The 19,014-nt window shown below is 39.3% G+C and overlaps 2 protein-coding genes across 2 annotated transcripts in view; one reads left to right on the top strand and one right to left on the bottom strand.

The window, feature by feature from the left end:
• The window catches only part of PIK3R4 (phosphoinositide-3-kinase regulatory subunit 4), a 33,236-nt gene extending 21,666 nt beyond the window's left edge, over nt 1–11,570 (top strand). Inside the window, 11 exon segments of the mRNA XM_042472990.1 lie at nt 1,707–1,917; nt 3,662–3,827; nt 4,615–4,779; nt 5,942–6,153; nt 6,577–6,680; nt 6,682–6,709; nt 7,686–7,786; nt 8,706–8,794; nt 9,410–9,461; nt 9,463–9,519; nt 10,946–11,570. Coding sequence (XP_042328924.1) covers nt 1,707–1,917; nt 3,662–3,827; nt 4,615–4,779; nt 5,942–6,153; nt 6,577–6,680; nt 6,682–6,709; nt 7,686–7,786; nt 8,706–8,794; nt 9,410–9,461; nt 9,463–9,519; nt 10,946–11,116 — 1,356 coding nt within the window. The 3' untranslated portion in view covers nt 11,117–11,570.
• Nucleotides 11,571–12,751: 1,181 nt separating this feature from the next.
• The window catches only part of LOC121933367 (collagen alpha-6(VI) chain-like), a 68,165-nt gene continuing 61,902 nt past the window's right edge, over nt 12,752–19,014 (bottom strand). Inside the window, 2 exon segments of the mRNA XM_042472989.1 lie at nt 12,752–16,109; nt 17,566–17,680. Of these exon segments, the coding sequence (XP_042328923.1) occupies nt 16,095–16,109; nt 17,566–17,680 (130 nt within the window). The 3' untranslated portion in view covers nt 12,752–16,094.

Raw genomic sequence — 19,014 nt, 5'->3', positions numbered from 1 at the left:
GTACAAATTGGATAGACAGAGAAAACTGAAGAGTTAGCAACCACTGGCAAGATCCAGCCTTCTTGATTCAGCTGCCTAAGGGTAAATCAATCTGTGGACAGTATTGGTATTCTTATTCCTGATTGGTGAAGCTTACAGCTTTACAAGACAGCTGAGAGCTGGTTCATACAGTTGTAGCTGTTGATGGTGTTTCTGAAATTGCAGCTAATTTGTTTTTGCAGTTCCTTGTGCAGAATAGAGTACAGTAGTTATCTTCTTCATTTCTTTAGAAGCATCTCAGTTTTGAAAGGAGGCTACCTTCTAATCGTTTGTCATGGTTATCCATGCCTCAGTAACATCCAGGCAAAGTGAGTGTAATAAATTGCAAAGTCTTTGGGAAGTGTTTGAAAACGTCTTTGGCAGTTTGATTCACAAACAGACATTTAATAGTGTCTTACTGATGTGAGCATATTATTCCTGTATTTGAGAATCTTCAGCACACACAGTTTGCTCTCAACTTTCACATGGGCTAGGATTGCTGGATCCCCACAGAAGTGGGAAAGCTGCAAATACAGACCCACTATTTTTTAAACTTGAAATAACACATCTCTAGGCATTTCTAGGTCCCCCAGAATGAGTCAATTTCTGCTGGAGGACCTATGGTCAATATCACCAAATAAATCATTTGTAGGTCCTCCAGCTTGATTATGGTCAACTTCTGGCAGAGATTGGCCATAGAATCACACCGGAGAACCTTTTTTTCAGTTGCATATAAGACAGCATTGGAGGCAGCAGCAAATATAGTAATCAAATGTACGAATCCTTAGCCTGCAAATGTGGAGGGCCAATTGGAATTGAAGATGCTGGTTTTGCCTTTTTGAATCCCTGACCAGTCTGGGGACCAAGATCAACACTGGAGGCCTTTCCCTGTGTGCCATCACCTTCTGGATTCTGGCTGTAAGAAAGAGGAAATGGCTGGTGTTAATGTTGCTATCCTCTTAGTATAGGTCTGTCTTATTTGTCTGGGTTTTGGAGGCGAGTTAATTGGTTGCATTTCCCTCAACCATGTTTTGTCTGCCTTGGTTCATTGTATTGGCTAATGCAATGCTTCATATGCTATCCGATGGCAGGCAGTTCTTTAATGTGTCATATTTATGCCTATTTTAGCCCATTCGCTACAGCTCACTCTTTCTTTCCTGGAGATTTTCTGCAGACCAGCAGCCAATGATTCTCATATTGGCACCAGTCCAGGGATCACCATTTTGTGTAGCACTTGACTAATGGATCTGACTATGTAACCACTGTATTATCTAACCTGACTATGTAATCATTGTACATTATTTTATTTTAATGAATTTTGATAATTTTATCAGCTGTTTTTAATTACAGTTATATATTAATGAGTTGTTAATTTGCTTTTCATTTATGACAAATGACAATTTGTCAACTTGCTTGGCAGTGTTAACAGAGTTAGCCTTAGTGGTAGCATACTGTGTTTTTATTTGTTCTGTATCATTGATAACCATCATGGACATTTATGATGTTGCATCAGAATTGCAACAGCTCTTCCACATTTACTTATTACTTGTTGATTAGCAAAGTAGGAGTGTGATGTAAGAGAAAGTTTTGATCCAAGTATTCATTACAAAAAAAGGCACCCTCCTCCTCATTGAAGGAGGGATACGCTGCCCACATAATTTGTAAACATGATTATCCTTGGATTTCAGGCAGCAGAGGGAACAGTTGTCCAAGCCAGGAAACCAACTATACAAGTCTTAAGCAATATAGCCTCACCCTCTACTTATCAGCTGCGCATCACTACTTGTAAAACGGAACTTCAACAGCTGATCCAGCAGAAGCGTGAACAGTGCAATGCAGAAAGAATTGCTAAGCAGATGATGGAGAATGCAGAATGGGAGAGCAAGCCACCACCGCCAGGTGATACTTAAAGGCAATGCTGCTCTCATGGTAACACCAGAATGCTATTTCTGTCAGACTTTGTACAATTATTTTCAAAAAGTAATTAGTTGTGTAACTTGTTACAACACCCCTCTTCCAACCAATAATTCATTAGTATGAAGTTTTCAGGGACACACTCATTACACTAGCTGATTCTTTAAAATAAAATTCCAGTGATAAGAGAATAGCATAAAACATTTAAGGATCCACCGCAGCGACTTCTAAAAATGTTATTTAACAATAACTAGCAAATGCTACTCATTATACAAAAAAGTTGGTGTACTACTTCTTGTTATGGACTTGTAGACTATGCAAAAAAATAATGCATTATATGTACTGTGTTACTATACTTTTTAGCCCTTTAGCTACCAAGGTCTGGTGGCATAAAATCTGGAGTGCGGGTAGGGGAGGATGCTGCTTATGGCATCTTACTGTGAAATAGAACAGAGGGTGGGGACTGCATAGCCCTTTAGGTGTTTTTGGTCTGCAGCTCCCAGCATTCATCAGCATTGACTGTGTTGGCTGGAACTTGCAGTCCAAAAACATCTGTAGGACCACAGTGTCATCAGTCCTGTGCTAGAGCATTGCGAGATCATTGGTACAAAGCATTATGAGGGCAGTTTAGAAATCAATTATATCAGATGAGAAGTGATTGCCTAACTTCATTAGATGACACATGACTGCCTGCAAAGTAATTGAAAAAGAAAACAACAATATTTCTAAATCAGCATGTCTTTGAACCTCTTGTAACATGCCCATGAGTCTGTTATTTTAGGCAGGGTAGCAAGATATAGTACAACTCCCATATCCATGGGGAGTACATTCTAAGACTTTTCACAGATAGTGAAAATTGCTGATAATTATGAACCCTGTATTTCCAGAAGAAGTATACCATAGAGTCACACTAGAGGACCTCCACATGCCTAGACTATATTTTTTTGGGCACAGATAACTGAAACTGTCGGTACTGATCCTGCAGATGTGGGGGGGTGGGATCATACTGTGTCTAAAAATTTTGATCTGCCAGCTTGAGAGCAGGGTGGAGCAAGGAGTGTTGACTAGGGAGCAACTAAATAAACCAAACTTAAGAGTGTGTGTGTGTATGCATGCGTGCACGCGCGCATATGTACATCTACATATATGCCTTCAAGTCACCTGTCTGCATTGGATTTTCTGAGGCAAGTACTGTAATACACAGATATAGTTTTGCCAGTTTTTTCCTATGAAATATAATCTCCAGGACCTGCTATTCGTTGGCAGTCTCACATCCAGGTACTAAACACGACGGGCCCTGCTTAGCTTCTAAGATCAGAGGGGATCTGGTGCCTTTAGGGTACAACTTGAATTTTGGGGAGGGTTTAGGGCCAACGTCACAGATAGGATAATCTCTAGTTAGTATGTTCTGTTAGACAAGGCCGGCAAGGAGTGCAGTGTATTAAATGTGAGTGCCAGTTATTTTTCTTTGTGGAGCTATAATCCTATTTAAATAAGAATCTGTTAAATAACCTAATAATGGCTGTTTATCCTGATGTATGTGTTAGGAGATTAATGGTTTCCTAACACACCATAGCCAAAATATCTGCTTGTTTGAATAGTTCTGAATTATTCTGGATACAGTATTCTTTTGTGCACAGTTTGCCCTTACATAATTTGTTCAGAATTACAGTTTCTTTGTAATTTTGTCAGATAAAAGGGGAAAACACTTTTTTGTTACTTTCTTTAGGATGGCGTCCTAAAGGGCTTCTTGTTGCTCATCTCCATGAACATAAATCTGCAGTGAACCGCATTAGAGTCTCTGATGAGCATTCAATTTTTGCTACATGCTCAAATGATGGAACAGTGAAAATATGGAACAGTCAGAAAATGGAGGGCAAAACTACTACCACTAGGTAATATCCCTTCTGCACCAGTAATTGTATCTAGCTGAAATAAGTACATGACTGTATATGAGAGCTCTTAGATAGCTTTTCTTGTAAATATACAACTCCAGTTCATCATTTTACAATATTTCGTTTCTCTATCTTTATTTAATCATTCTGTCCTGTGTGTCCAATGGTCTTTGAGTGTCTTACAACCATTTTCTAAATATTAATAGGCCTTTCTAATCTAAGGCAATTAAATAGTTTGAATAAAGGAGTCCAAATGAAAATAAAATGTGCCTCATAAACAAAAATGCTGTTTTTAAATCAATTGGAATGCCCATACTCCATCATAAAGAGCCAAGCAAGTGTGGATAGATGTTTGTTCTTGGGCCCTGGGATTATCTTTACTCTCAATATTCTCCAGCCTGTATTTCATTTCTTATCCTATCAAGCACCCATTTCTTCACCAGATTAAAAAAAGTGGTCCTGTATTTTTTAATCATATGAAGAAGACTTACTAAAGTATTATCCTCAGTCTCACATCATAATCCATGCAAACACTTCCTATGCTCAACTAGTCTTGAACCATGTAACCCAGTTTATAAATGCAGAGAATTGTAGATGTGATGTGGTGTGAGAATGCCAAAAAATGTTCAGCATCCTCACAGGAGTGCAGATTGCTATGTAAGTGGCTGGGATAAATTGAGAGATTTGCTAGGGTTTGTATTTGAATTTTTATTTTTTATTGAATTTAAGTAGATTTTTAAAATAATTAGAGATGTCTTTTGAAGTGTCCCTTTTTGTTTTACAACAGATCAATTCTGACATATTCTCGGATTGGAGGCCGTGTGACAACTCTTACTTTTTGCCAGGGTTCTCACTACTTGGCTATAGCTTCAGATAATGGAGCCATTCAGCTTCTTGGGATTGAAGCTTCAAAACTACCCAAGTCTCCTAAGATTCACCCAATTCAAAATAGGTATGCATCTATTTTTTGTTTATTATTGTGAGCAGGCTCCATTAGTGTCATTAGTGAAGACACAGGTCTGGTACATACTGCTGACAGAATAAATTGTTGGAATTTTGAAGTGCTTGAATGAACCATACTTTTTCAGACTGTAGAGTCATATTTTGCATACTCCTCTCTGTTAACAAAACTATTAAGCAAAAACACTTCTTGCTAGAAGAAAGTTAAGGCAGAAGGGACTAGAATCAGCTAATGAATCTAATGTAAAAAAGAAGGGCAGCATCTCAAGATGTGTAAAAGAAGATTTTGGCCCCATTAACGCTATAGAAATAAACCAGTGTTGAACTGGTTTATTTCTGTGAAGTTCACACTCGCCCTGACTGCAGGGGAAGGGGCGACTAAAAAGCTCACTTAAACCGGTTCATTTGGCATCAGACCCCTTAGCAGTTCTTTTTTAAAGAGTTGCAACAACGTGCATCTTCGTAAGTGTGACCACACTACTGAATTGATTTGGATTGTGCTGCATCGTTCCCAAAAATGGAGGCGCCTCTATTTTAAATTAATATGGTGGCAAATGTGAACAGCAACAGGGATAAAATAGCACGGAGAGATTCAGTCACAGTAAACCTAGTGAGAACACTGAATCGATTCTGAATCAGCATGGAGATTTGAAGCTCTTGTTCAAAAAAAATGTGTGATTGACCCCTTTTTTTCTCAAATGCATTTCAGCCAGAAAATATTTGTGTGACCATCTATGGGGCAGTAAAAAGAAAAGAAAATATGGGGGAGGGGATCCTGTTGGGTACATTCTGGGCTTACTAGCTTTCCCTTTGATATAGCAGCACTCTTATTTTTATTTGATTTATTTTTTTAGGGTTTAATGTTAGGAGTTTTCAGAAATGACCTATCCACTGCCTGAATTCATGCACTCCATTTGATTACCTCAGCATTCAGCCCCTAAGTCTCCTGTATGTGTGGACAGTGAGCTATAGCTGTTTGATACACCTTTCTATGTGAAGATCCAGAATTAGTAGTTCCAGAAAACTGTACCAAACAGAATAATAGAAAAGGAATAATGAAAGACTGTAGAAAACTGAAATCTCATCAAGAGGTCAGGCCATACAAAAATGTCAGTGAATTATATATTGACAGTTCTTTGCTTTATTCCATCCAGATGTTTGGATCAAAAGGATGATGGTTGTGTGGTTGACATGCATCATTTTAATTCAGGAGCACAATCGGTGTTGGCATATGCCACTGTGAACGGTTCTTTAGTGGGCTGGGACCTGAGATCCTCTAATAATGCCTGGACATTAAAGCATGATTTACGGTTGGGACTTATAACCTCATTTGCTGTTGACATACATCAGTGCTGGCTCTGCATTGGTAAGAAATATATTGTTGTTGTTTTAAATAGTGATATGTATTTAGATTTGCCCAGATATCCAGTGGGAATGATGACATACATGTTTGCTTTCAGGAAGGCCATCATAGTCTAGTTCCTGGAGAGCTGAACAAAGCTGGGTTCAATTCTCACATATAGCATGGACTTAATGTGTGCAGAGCATGTTTTTTCAAACATGCCCCATTTGTAAGATGAGAGTTAACAGAGATTTGCTACACATAGTTACTAGTATGGGGACAAGTAGACTAAAATTCTTTATGAACTGTTAACAAGGATAAATGTAGGAAAAGGAGAACAATGGTTTGGGACATTAGATATATTGGTGTATGTACAGTTAGGATTGTTGAAACTTTAAAATGCTGGTAAATTAAACTGTGTATAGTGATTACATTTTTCATCACAAGGTACAAGCAGTGGAACTATGGCATGCTGGGATATGAGGTTCCAGTTACCCATTTCCAGCCATTCCCATCCTTCTAGGGCACGGATCAGACGTCTACTGATGCACCCCCCTTTCCCAATCATGGGTGATTGCAGGTACAACTTACAGTCTTTCCTTGTACAATTTAAGACTTTAATAAATGGTAGTTAAACCTTTTCCTTCATGTGCCTCACCCAAACATTGCTGCTCACTGCCAGTCCCAATCTCTATCTGCCAGGTGGAAGAAATGAAAATAGCATATTCATTCTCCTTTAGACCTTCCAGCTCAGAGGTGGGAGCAGCACATGGAGGAAATGACAAAAAGGGATTCCATTTCCATGAGCTTTTTACCTTTGCTTGAAAATGGTCGGAACCTTTTTAATAGGTCTCTACATTAGTAGCATTTGCTCTTGGCAGTTGCATGGTTGTGGCTTGGGATAAAAAGATAAAGAGAGTAGCATGTGAAGGTCTGTAAGCAGAGCCCCTGCTCAGGAGCGGGGACATCAGTTGCAGCCTCCTGGCTATCTGTCTTCTCTCTGTTGGAGGATAGATCTGTGCATGCCACACAATTTATACTCTGTCCCTTTATCCTGGGTCCTGACTGTCCCAGCACCTGTACTGAAGCAAGATCCGACTTCAGCTCAAGCAGATTCTTTATGTGGCCTGGGGGGCGGGGAATTGTCATTTGCACCAGGTTCTAAAACTTCTTGAATCAGACTGGGGCAGATGGGAGCATTTGTCAGGCTAGCCGATGACCATTAGGCATGGCTTTTCTATCATAAGAGGGGGGCCTAGGTGAGTGCTGCAATCTCCCTCTACTCTTTGTAGTTTGGTGGAATGAGAATGTAGAATATGAAAAGATTATTGAAACAATCGTTACATGAACGGATACTAACAAATGCTATAAGCACATCCATGGGGAGAGGCGGGAAATATAAATAAATATATTATTATTATTATTATTATTATTATTATTATTATTATTATTATTTTACAGTGATAAAATAGAATGAAAGAGTAAATTCAAAAATATATATGTAACTTGTTTAGTGAAATTTTAGTTTGTAACTTATGTCAGTGGCTTGTTTGTAGCTGTCCAAGGCAATAATGAAGTCTCCATGTGGGATATGGAAACAGGTGACAGACGCTTCACTCTATGGGCCAGCAGTGCTCCTCCTCTTTCAGAAATGCAGGTTTGCCTTCTCAGTTTTTTATTTTGGGCAGCAGATTGCTGTCCTGTGTAGGGTTTTTTTTTACTTGATAGTTAAATGTATATATACAGCCAAAGCTTATATTTTTATTGGAACAGAGGGATGGTCTGGGAATATAATAGTTCTTCTGAAATCGGTTTGCTGTATTTTTGTGCCTTTTTGGGTACAATTAAAAGTACTGGTGTTGATATGTGAAGTCCTACATGGCTTGGACTAGGATTCTCAGAGACTGCCTGCTGTGGTTTTTTTTAAAGATTACTTGAAGTGTTGGGAGAGTGCCTCACTTTGCCAAATTAAAAAAAAAAATGTGACTAATAGGGACCAAGCCTTCTAGATTATGGCACTCTGCCCCTGGAGTGTATTAACTCCACATGCCTGGAGCCTCCTGTTTTAGGTGCTTGGTACAAACAGTTTTATTTTCCCGGCTGTCGTCCAGATGTTCTCTGAAGAGACAGCCACGCTACAAAGGGGGAGGAAGGGATACCTTTGGGTCATATCAAAATCTCTAATTTTGGCCCCAAAACATGCCCTCGACTTAGACACGACATCTACTTATAGTCAAGTATATAAGGTAGATATTCTTCATGTTATATCCTATGAGTAGTTATTAACTACATATAGGTTGTATCTTTTTTTTTCTTAATGCGTCAGAATCTAAGATGTACTGAATAATTTAAGAGTTTGGGTACAGAACTTTGAAATTTGAATGTATTAAAAAACAGCAGTGGCAGCAGGTTAACTTCCATTTTATAGTCTTGCTTATTTCTTTGGATGCTACTGTTGTGTATGTCTCTTCACTTTTAGGACCTTAAAACACATTTGCTAATTGATAACTTTCTTAAAACACTAAAATACATTAGCATCAAGATATGTTTAAAATACATGCTTTTCCACTCATTAGCCTTCGCCTCATAGCGTTCATGGAATATATTGCAGCCCAGCAGATGGAAATCCTATATTACTGACTGCAGGATCAGACATGAAGATAAGGTAACCATTCAATAGGAGTTTATAATTTTATCTCATCACTTTACAGGTTATAGTCTTGTCTACATAAAGTCCTATAGTTCCCATAAATCCCATAGCATAGCACCTATTATGAAGGGCAAGGAAACTTTGACCTTTTTATTTTCCCATAGTACTGAGAGAGAACATGCTCATCCACTCTGTAGATAGAGCACAGATATAGGCACTCCTGAAGCCTTATCACATTTGGTCTAACATTTTCTTTCTAGTATATTGGAAGTTTTGTACTTGATGTTAATCAAGTTTCTTAGTGTAACTAATTTTGTGAATTACATGGTGGAGACTGTGTACCAAATTATCCTTTTACGCAATTGTGACTTTGGGCAATTTGCTTCTTTGTAAACATGTTTCAGGTCTGGCTGCATGGCTTGGAAATTAAGAATATTTTATGTACTGTTCATAATTTATTTTTTTCTAGAAGAAATCTGACTATGAAAGATTAATAGGTTCTAGAATAAACAGATACGTATTGTGATCTGTATTACTATTTCTATGACAGCAATTGTAAACAATTTTGTTTTAAAGTCTAGAAGGATCTAAAGATGCTAGTCATTTAGTCATTTGCTTTATTCTTTGCAGATTCTGGGATTTAGCATATCCTGAGAGGTCCTACATTGTTGCTGGAGGTTCTGGCCCCCCCTTCTGTGTCTTATTACCGAAAAATAATTGAAGGCACTGAAGTAGTTCAGGTATACTGCTTCAAATTTTCACTTAAGTCTAAATAATTTCCACTTGACCTTGTATTTATTTGTACCTCGTTGTGGTTTTAGAATTCTTGTGTTTGTCTGGGATAGAACTCAAGAGTGCAATTAGATGGGGGGGGTTTTGCCCTGAGGCTAGCAATCTGTTTATTGGAATATGAATGTGCAAGTGAAGGTTATGCCTACATAGATCTCTTTTTGGTCAGTGTGAGTTTGGTATTCTTTTCCTCCCTCCACAGTGACCTAAACTCCCCCAGATCTACCACAGAGTTACTATGCACACATCCTAGTCATTATGTACTTTGTGGGAAGTGGATAGCCACACATAAAATGTGTGGCATATCATCTACTGATGCCTCTGGATGACCCAAGGATTTTGGGAACATAGCCAAATGCTTCTCCTTTCCCACACTGCTCTTACCACACATGGAATGGCTGGGGTGGGGCCACAGTGACTCTACAGTAGATCCAGGGATTGGTGAATGGCCAGATGTAGCATAGTTCCACTTGTGGAACTGTTGTTCTATTCTGGACCATAAAGAATTGGGGTCTGATATTTGCAGTGTGCCCACAAATTACTTGTTTGCCTGTCCCTCAGTATTGATCAAAATATCATGCAAAATATTTGTGCTAATTAATGTTTTGGTTCAGTGATCAATTGCACCATCCACGAGGTAAGAGTACAAAGTTTCCACTGCTGATTCTTGTATGTTTTTACTACAACACCAGGGTACCTCTCTACTTGACCATAGGATCAGAGACTGAATTAATTGGCCATGTGGTGTGACTTTGAACAAGATACTCTCTCGACCTTAACCTATTTCAAAGGCTTGTGATGAGACAATGATATGAGAGATGTGTACACTGCTGTGAACTGCTGGGAGGAAGGGAAGGCTGTATTTTATATATCTGATGCCACCTTTCTCCCAACATGAGACAAAAAGTGGCTTCCAGCAATGTTATAAATAGTTTTGTGTTGCAGCATTTTGATAAAGCATTTAAGGTTTCGTTTCCTAAAATATGTATTTAAGATCATAAGATGAAATAGTCAGGTCAAATGTTAATTGTATCACCATTCGTAATGATATCATGACATGAGCAACTGTAAACACATTTAGACTAACTGGGAAAAAGACATTTCTAGCATAAGCCTTCGCTGACTACAGTCAACTTCATCAGATGAATCTTGCACTTGCATCTGATGAAGTGGATTCTAGTCCCCAAAAGCTTATGTCAGAAATATATTTTTCACATTTAGTCACAAAGGTGCTAATGGATTCCTTTATTTCATATTATGCTAAAACACTCTAGCATGACAATCTGTTTGAATACTGCTACAGTGGATTCAGAAATCAAAACCATCTGGAAATTGATTCTTGGCAGTGCATACTTCATGTTTTTCCCTCTTGAACAGGAAATTCAAAACAAGCAGAAGGTGGGTCCTTCAGACGAAACCCCTCGAAGAGGCCCAGAATCCTTACCAGTTGGACACCATGACATTATCACAGACATAGCTACTTTCCAGACAACTCAAGGATTTATAGTTACTGCATCACGTGATGGTATTGTCAAGGTGTGGAAGTAAAAGTTGCACTGATTTATATCCATTGTAAATAGTTGTAATAAAGATAAATATTATGGGACTGAATTTCTTTGAAGAATTGCTTCCAGAACATAAACGCAATGGACTATAAAGTTTATGAAGGCAACCAGTAAGTCTCTTAGCAATATTAATTGCTAATATTAGTGGCCCTGCCACTGTGCTAAAATATAATGATTTATGTAACATTTTCAGGAACTACCAAGCAAAAGCAGTTCAAGTAAAGAAATTGTATTTAACCTCTAACCCTGGTATTCTTTGGAACACATTAAAATGTGTTAAACATGAAGAAAACTGTTATATTCTACACAGGTAATATTTATGCGAATGGACTTTTTTTACAGATTTGAGAGAGAATGATAACGCAAAATTAAATATGCATGAACAAAAGTGCAACAAACTCCTGTACAAATACAGAAAATAAAGAGTTTGAACCACTTCTCCGTGTTCAACTGTTTGCAATGCTGTATATCCAACTTGCTATGTCAGGATGTGTGAGAATCTCACTTCTAGCATGTATTGAGGCTTTTTAATGCATGACACCTTATTGTAGAGCAAGGTTGCTGCCTTCCAGCAGTGGCTAGGAATAAGAGCATGGAGGGGGGTCCAGATGTAAGCCTTAGCAATTTGTCCTAGAGCAACTCTTGCCCCATGCAAAACCTCCAAGAGTATGTAAAAACCTCATGTAAAACATAGCACATTTCATTGCAAAAATGTCCCAGGCTTTAAATAGCTCATTTCCATCACTGTTTAGAAAGAAAAAGTAGAAGAAGCTCTGCAATGAGATGGCATGAACTAGGGTCATGGCCCAAGGTTCTCATCTACTGTCTTAGTGATGAGAGGGTCTTTCCTCTAAGAAAAAAATAATCTATGGTACAGGGCACCCTTTAATTCTGTAGCTGTTTGGTGAACTTTGGAGAAATTGGTATTAAGACAGGATGCTTCCTATACCCCTACCCTTGCTCTTTTTATGTATTTATTTATTTTATGGTATTTATACTCCACCCTTCAGCCCTAAAGGCTATCAGAACGGCTTACAATTCTTATTTTTAATTTGACAGTTCTCTGCCCTCAGGCTTACAATCTAACCAAACTCTGCAGAACTTAAAATACCAAATTAAATTATTGGGGCACTTCTTAATTTTAAATATCATACTGCTTTCCTATAAATGTCTGCTCAGGTGTGAGTCTTCTTGAGTTCAGTGGATCTTAATTGTCAGGTAAGTCTGTTTAGGGCTGCAGACAGTCTTGCTACATCATTACCACTCAATATCACACTTCCATTTTCAGATGGCTTTCTCCCGCTAGTTTGATATCAGACAGCAAAGTACATTACTAAGACAAACAGACTGTAACATTTATTGGGGAAAAATGATTTGGTGGGTTCAGGTATCCAATCTTAACTCTTTCTTGGATGTTAGTTCTTACAGGAGAGGGAGTTGTTCATGATAAGCAATGGAGCTACAATAAGGAGAGGGGGGATTTTTGCCTTATGTTCAAAAATAAGTTGATCGTCTATAAGCACTATGCACCTTGCCAGGAGACAGAGGGAAGTATTTGCTTCTGAACTTCACCTAGCAAAATATTTTGAACCAGCCCCATTTGTATTTTTCTTGTGAATATGCATTTCTTTTTATAAATATTCCGCTATTGCTCACTAGTCCTAAGTCTGTGAGATGAGCCATGTAATGGTTCCCATTTCAAGAGATGGGAAATTAGGGGGGGAAAACAATTTACAGAGTTTTCACTAGGAAACTACAGTTGTCTTCATATTCATGTCACCTATAGCAGGTCATAGCATCGGTCATTTGGAAGTGTTTGGAAAAGAATTCACTTGGGCCTTTGAAACTATGGAACATACACTGGCCTTTGTGGAAATGTGCGCACGTTTTCTTGTATGCTCTGCTGATGAACAGCTTTAGATTTCATCTATCAAGACAGGAGATGCTATACAGAACTATAATGAAAGCAGATACAGTAATAATTAGTCTGTGAGCACTCAGTAAAGAATGCTGTGATAACTATGAAGTAGCATGGGTTTCTCAAAAAACAAGTCATAATATCTTTAAATATGAGAAGGGTTATCATGTAGATCAATGATTCCCAAACTGGTCGAACTGTTTTGGACTTCACTTCTCAGAAGCCCCAGCCAGCTTGGCCAACAGTCAGGAATTCTGGGAGCTGAAGTTCAAAACATCTGCAGGACTAAAGTTTGGGCAACACATGTAGATGATGGATCAAGTTTGTTTTCTGATACTCCAGAGCGTAGGGCCCAAAGGGATGGTTCAAATGGGAAGAAAAGAGATTCCAGTTAACATTAGGAAGACTGTCCTGACAGCATGAGCTGTTCAACGGGATAGTTTATTTCAGGTATAGTCTTCTACCTTGGAGGTTTTTATATTGAAATGAGATGGATCCTACCTAGCAGTGCTTTAACCAGTGGATACCTGCAAGGCAGGGGATTGAAATAACTGGTCCTTGTGGCTCCTTCCAACTCCTTAACTATGATTCTATGACTTGTAGTTCTTTCACTCATATACTTGGGTGTGTGCCACCTCCTGATCCTTTAAGCTTAAGGAAGTGTGCCTCATGGTTTATTTGGCTTAGTACAATCTATTCCAACTGGCAGCAGTTCCTTTAAGTTCTCAAACAGATGTTTTAAATATGGAAACACTAGAGACTATACCCCCCCCGAAAGACATAAATCATTTTCAAGAATTGATACTTTTTTAAAAAATGTTAATGTTTTTTATTTCAAAGATGTTGAGATAAGGTAAGAAAAGTGGATGTTTTGTCAAAGTTTTTTTTCTGATTATAATCCAGTTTCATTGACATTGTTAAATAAAAAGAGATCGTTCAATTGGAGACTGAATGAATCATTGTTACATAATGAATCAGTGGTATTGAAAGCCAAGGAACACTTGAAAAAGATTTTTTTAAAAAAAAATAATTTAAATAAAGGAGCTAAGTTGAATGTAGTCCTGGGATGTGAACAAGGCCTTTATGAGAGGTTTCTTTATTCATCAGAATGCCAACTTTAGGAGGAAGAAACAAGAACATATGCAGAAGATTTGATTCAACTAAAAAGAAAGAAAAAGAATAGGGAAAGTGCTTACAATCTCAAAAGAGCTTATTTTCCTCAATTTTTCCACTATGAAAGCAGCACCCAAGTAAGCCTGTGATGGGGAGATTGCCTCGTGGAAGCAAGATTAGTCTTTGTTGCATTTGTCTACAAATGAATATACAGTCGTTTTAACAATGCGATACAAGTAAAGAAAAGTTAGAACTGAGAAACTGGTTTTCATGCTTCCTTTGTGCACTCTTACCATAGCAAAGTATGCATGCCAGAAGTCTTTGTAAGGCCAGGACATAACCTCTCCCCTGATGAATGCTTATAACCTGAAAGAGTCCTGTTTCATCCATCTAAAAAAATGAAGGATTTTAAAATCATCAAACTTAGCAGAGTTATGTGCAGATTTATGGCCTGAATGTGGTCTGATTAGAAGCTGGTCTTTTTTGTTAATTTGTTTCAGAGACAACTTGAGAAATGGATGCTTCCTCTCTCAGTTCTCAACAATCAAAGCCAGAAATCTCCCTGGAAGCCAAGCTGAAATTGAGGCGGTTGTACTTTGGCCACATCATGAGAAGGCAAGACTCATTAGAAAAGACAATAGTGCTAGGAAAGGTGTAGGGTAGTAGAAAGAGAAGAAGACTGCATGCCAGATGGATAGGTTCAATCAGGGAGGTCGCAGGCCTGAAATTACAGGATCTAAGCAAAGCAGTAGAGGACAGCTAACAACAAAAATGGATTTTTTTAAAAAAAAAGTATAATGGCACATTGTGTACTCAAGAAACACTCCATCAGCCCTGGCAAAGAGGTACAGCATGGTGGGGAAATTGCAGCTTGCATGTGGAAAGTCCAACTGAGCACAGTGACACCTGAGTCTAAGTAAATATGGATAGCATTACACCATGTGGCTCAGAAACGAAGGCACGTTACAGACGGGCCAATGAGACGTCGTCATTACACGCAAGGAGCGGCGCTTCCTGATGCGCCTTGCCCCTCACACGTAATGAGTACGTCAAAATGGCAGCACCAGCGCCACTTTGACGTTGCAGACACACAGCGGCGCCACTTCCAGGGCGCAGGAAGAAGCGCCATTTTGGCTCTTTCTTGCTGCGCCCGGGAACCACGTGGTTTGGCTGCTGCGGTTCCCAGACGCAGCAACCGGCAGCAGCGCGAGACCGCCCGTTTTGGGCGGTCTGTAACACGCCGAACAATCACTTTTTAGAATTAAATTTTCTGGAAGCACTGAAATCTGGATACCAGTGACTACTAGCTGCCAGGTCAGACAGAGACTTGGTGTGGTATTATGGTATTGACTTTATTCTTGCAGATTCTGAAACTGAGAATAAGAAATTCTACACTGTTTCTGGAAGGTCTAGCTACTCATCCATAAGACATTAGAAAAAGTTTGCTGAAGCATTAGAATAAGTGTGCTGATTCAACATACCCTACAAGGCAACCAGATACTTTCAAGTCACTGGTCTGGTAGGTCTACTCTGGGACTTATTCCAGAGTTTAAGAGAGTTATCTGAGGTGCTAAATTAATTTTTGGGATAGTGTTCAGTACTTTGGATTCCTCCTTTAAGGTCTACAATTAGACCCAAAGTGGATTTATTATTCCACTGACAAGGAATGAACAGGGGGTAGATTCAAAAATGGAAATCCTCTAATCTATACATTCACCAGCTTGTCTGATCAAAATGATCACGTCTCAACTTTCCAAATTGCTTTTGGCTTTTAAAAAATATTGTGCTGCTTTAATGGATGTTAGATTGACTCTTCTGTTTTCCAAACAAATAGATCAGAGGTATCAGCTACAATGAAAATAAAGTACTTCTTGACGAGATTCTGCAGCAATTATTTCTCTTCGTCTTAGCTGTCATTCTGAAAACTTCACTAATTTCCAAGTACCTGAAAATGAAAGGAAAGAATTTTAACAGAACTGGGAGATGTCAAAGTCCCCTCTTTGACATATTGATCTGCATCAGTAGGATGGCCTATATCATCATCTGAATGATTCACTTTATAGAGGCCACAGGCCAAAGAGGGCTCTGCTTACCTCCATCCGGAATGGAATAAGGGTCTAACATTTTTTCCACCTGTAGTCATAATCTGTGACAGTTGTACAGACAGAAAACCCCATGATAGGTCAATGTAACTTGAAAATTATTTGATGGCACACAACAACTGCTTTCTAGATTTTGTCTTGCCTCCTAATAGCCAGGGACGTAGCTAGGATTTTAGGAAAGGGGGGGGGGGGTCAGACTAAGTGCCATCATTATAATGGGGCTTGAGTGCAGCGGTGCAGCAGCACACACCATTCATTTTTCTAATGGAAGGGGGGGTCCAGACCCCCAGAACCCCCCCCCCCCCGGCTACGTACCTGTAATAGCCAGTGTTACACTAGAGGATGCTAGCAATCTGCAGACTTTGGTATTTCAGGATATTTATGTTGAGTGGGGTGGTTCAGCTTTGAGACTCAATAGGCACAAGTATTCAGTGATGACAGATGTGTGAACAGGGACACACCGTATCATGAGCTGATCTAGTTAAAGGCTAGTTTTTTCTTTTCTTTCTGGGGGGGGGGGGGGTGTTGGTTAATGCTGTCTGAATTCCTATTGCCAGGGCAGGGGTGGCTGCAGAACCAGCAGATTCACACCAAGAGCAAGCCATGGAGGGAAATAACAAGGAAACCAAATGCAATGGTGGATTGGTGGCTTCCATGTCAGTGCTTTGGTGAGTCCAATTCAGGCATTATTCTACTTTATAGGAGCTACCCAATTGCTGAACTTATTTTAGGAATAATGTTCAGCAACTTGCATATCCTGCCATATCATTTACATGGAAGCACTCAGACACCCCTGTCCAGATGTAAGACCCACCAGAGTTGGGATTAAGCCATTCTGTGTTAGTTTTAGACATCAATACATTGATATTTTGCCTGACTATAGCCACCCTGACCTCTAGATGGAATTGCTGCAGAGATGCAGAATCTCACTGTAGTCAGTATTACCTTTTACCTAGATTATGCTTGTCAGCCTGTTGATTTATATACAGATAAATAGATCTTAACTGGAAGTATAATTTGCTGGGGTTATTTAGAAACAATCCTGCACCCTTTATCATATTCCAAATCTTAGTTGATCTGCATTTATTATTACCCATAAAGTACAATCCAGTCTGTGCTTAGCATGCCAATATCTGTATAACCAGAGGCTGAAGTGGGGCAGGGCTGTAGAATGCCAACAGCAGGAGCGATGCATGTGAGAGGAGAGGGAAGAAGGAAGTGGAGAGAGACAGAATCATTCCATTTGATTTTTTAAAAAATGCATCTTTGCATGATAACAGAATATGACACTCTACTTACAATGGTCTGTTTTTGCACACTGCTGATGAGATTGTCAGATGATACAGAACCCCTTGCTAGGTAGTCTTGAAAAGATGATTCTGCATCTTGAACCATAGGTCCAACTGGCACAATCCTGACAATTGGAAAAGTAGAAGTAAATGTAAGACAGCAAAATATAATCCACATGTTTGCAAAGATTTTAATGCAGTGTAGATCTGCATTACTACATCACTACAGAATGACCAAGGTGTCCTGGGTCTCCATCAAATACTTTACTAATGTTGTGATGTCTCCAAACTTTATTTGTGGAGTGCATAGGATTAGATGTATCTAAGATGACAGATGAAAGATGAGAGCTAGTGCTGTCACACAAGAGCCAAAGCTCCCTCCAACCCTTGTGCTTCTACAAAAGCAATCCAAGGCATTCTGATGCTTGCTTTCTCTTTATTCTTCTTCAGTGCTGCCCAATCAGCTGCACTGTAAATGGATGAAAAAAGGAGTCAGGAAATCACAGCTCAGAACATTTTCCATTTTTGTGGATCACTAAAAGCCTGTTTCTTTGCTTGCCAGTCATAACTGTTTAACTAGCAGCTCAGTCGTGTATGTCACACAAAAGATGTCTCCAAGCTGTTTCTCTGAGAAAGGTGATATGTTTCCATAGTCATACCAGAACTTGGAAAGGTTGGGAGTGGGGAGAGTTTGGCCACTCTGGTTAAGTCATTCTGGGAGCCACAGTCCTAAAATCCTAACTTTCCCAGCTTTGGTAATGACTTTGTAGAGGCACATGATAGTGCAGTGACTGTTTTTCAGGAGGAGCAGTCAAGTTTATCAGCAGCCTCATATAGCTCATTGCTTGTCTGTTGCATGATCCAGGTTGCTTTTTGTAGCTGTTGACCCATACATGCTCCAATGTTGTTTACATGAGTAAACCAGTAAACTGTATTGTCTTTCCCTACACTTGGAAGCTACAAATCTGAATAGGGCAGATTATACAGTGCATTCCTCCACGTAAGGCAAATAGCACATATGCTCGAACCCTATTGAAAATAATGGGGTTCATGCATGATGCGCAGCATGCTGCACGCGCCATTGCAACCCCGTTGCGTGACTTTCAGCATAAGCTGAAAGCCACTTAAAAGGCACCCATGTATGACATGGGTGCACTGTAATTTATAATTTATGAGGCCCTTCCAGGAGGAGCCAGCATGGTGCAATGATTTTTTGTGAGTTTTTCGGGCTATGTGGTCATGTTCTAGAAGAGTTTCTTCCTGACGTTTCGCAAGCATCTGTGGCTGGCATCAGGAAGAAACTGTTCTAGAACATGGCCACATAGCCCGAAAAACCCACAAAAAACTATGGACGCTGGCCATGAAAGCCTTCGACTTCACATGGTGTAATGGTTTGAGTGTTGGACTACAACTCTGGAGACCAGGGTTCAAATCCCAGCTCGGCCATGGAAAACCACTG

The sequence above is a fragment of the Sceloporus undulatus genome, chromosome 6 (genome assembly GCF_019175285.1).
Source record: "Sceloporus undulatus isolate JIND9_A2432 ecotype Alabama chromosome 6, SceUnd_v1.1, whole genome shotgun sequence".
NCBI lineage: Eukaryota > Metazoa > Chordata > Lepidosauria > Squamata > Phrynosomatidae > Sceloporus > Sceloporus undulatus.
The sequence above is the reverse complement of the archived record's forward strand: the minus strand, read 5'-3'. Positions and strand labels throughout refer to the sequence as shown.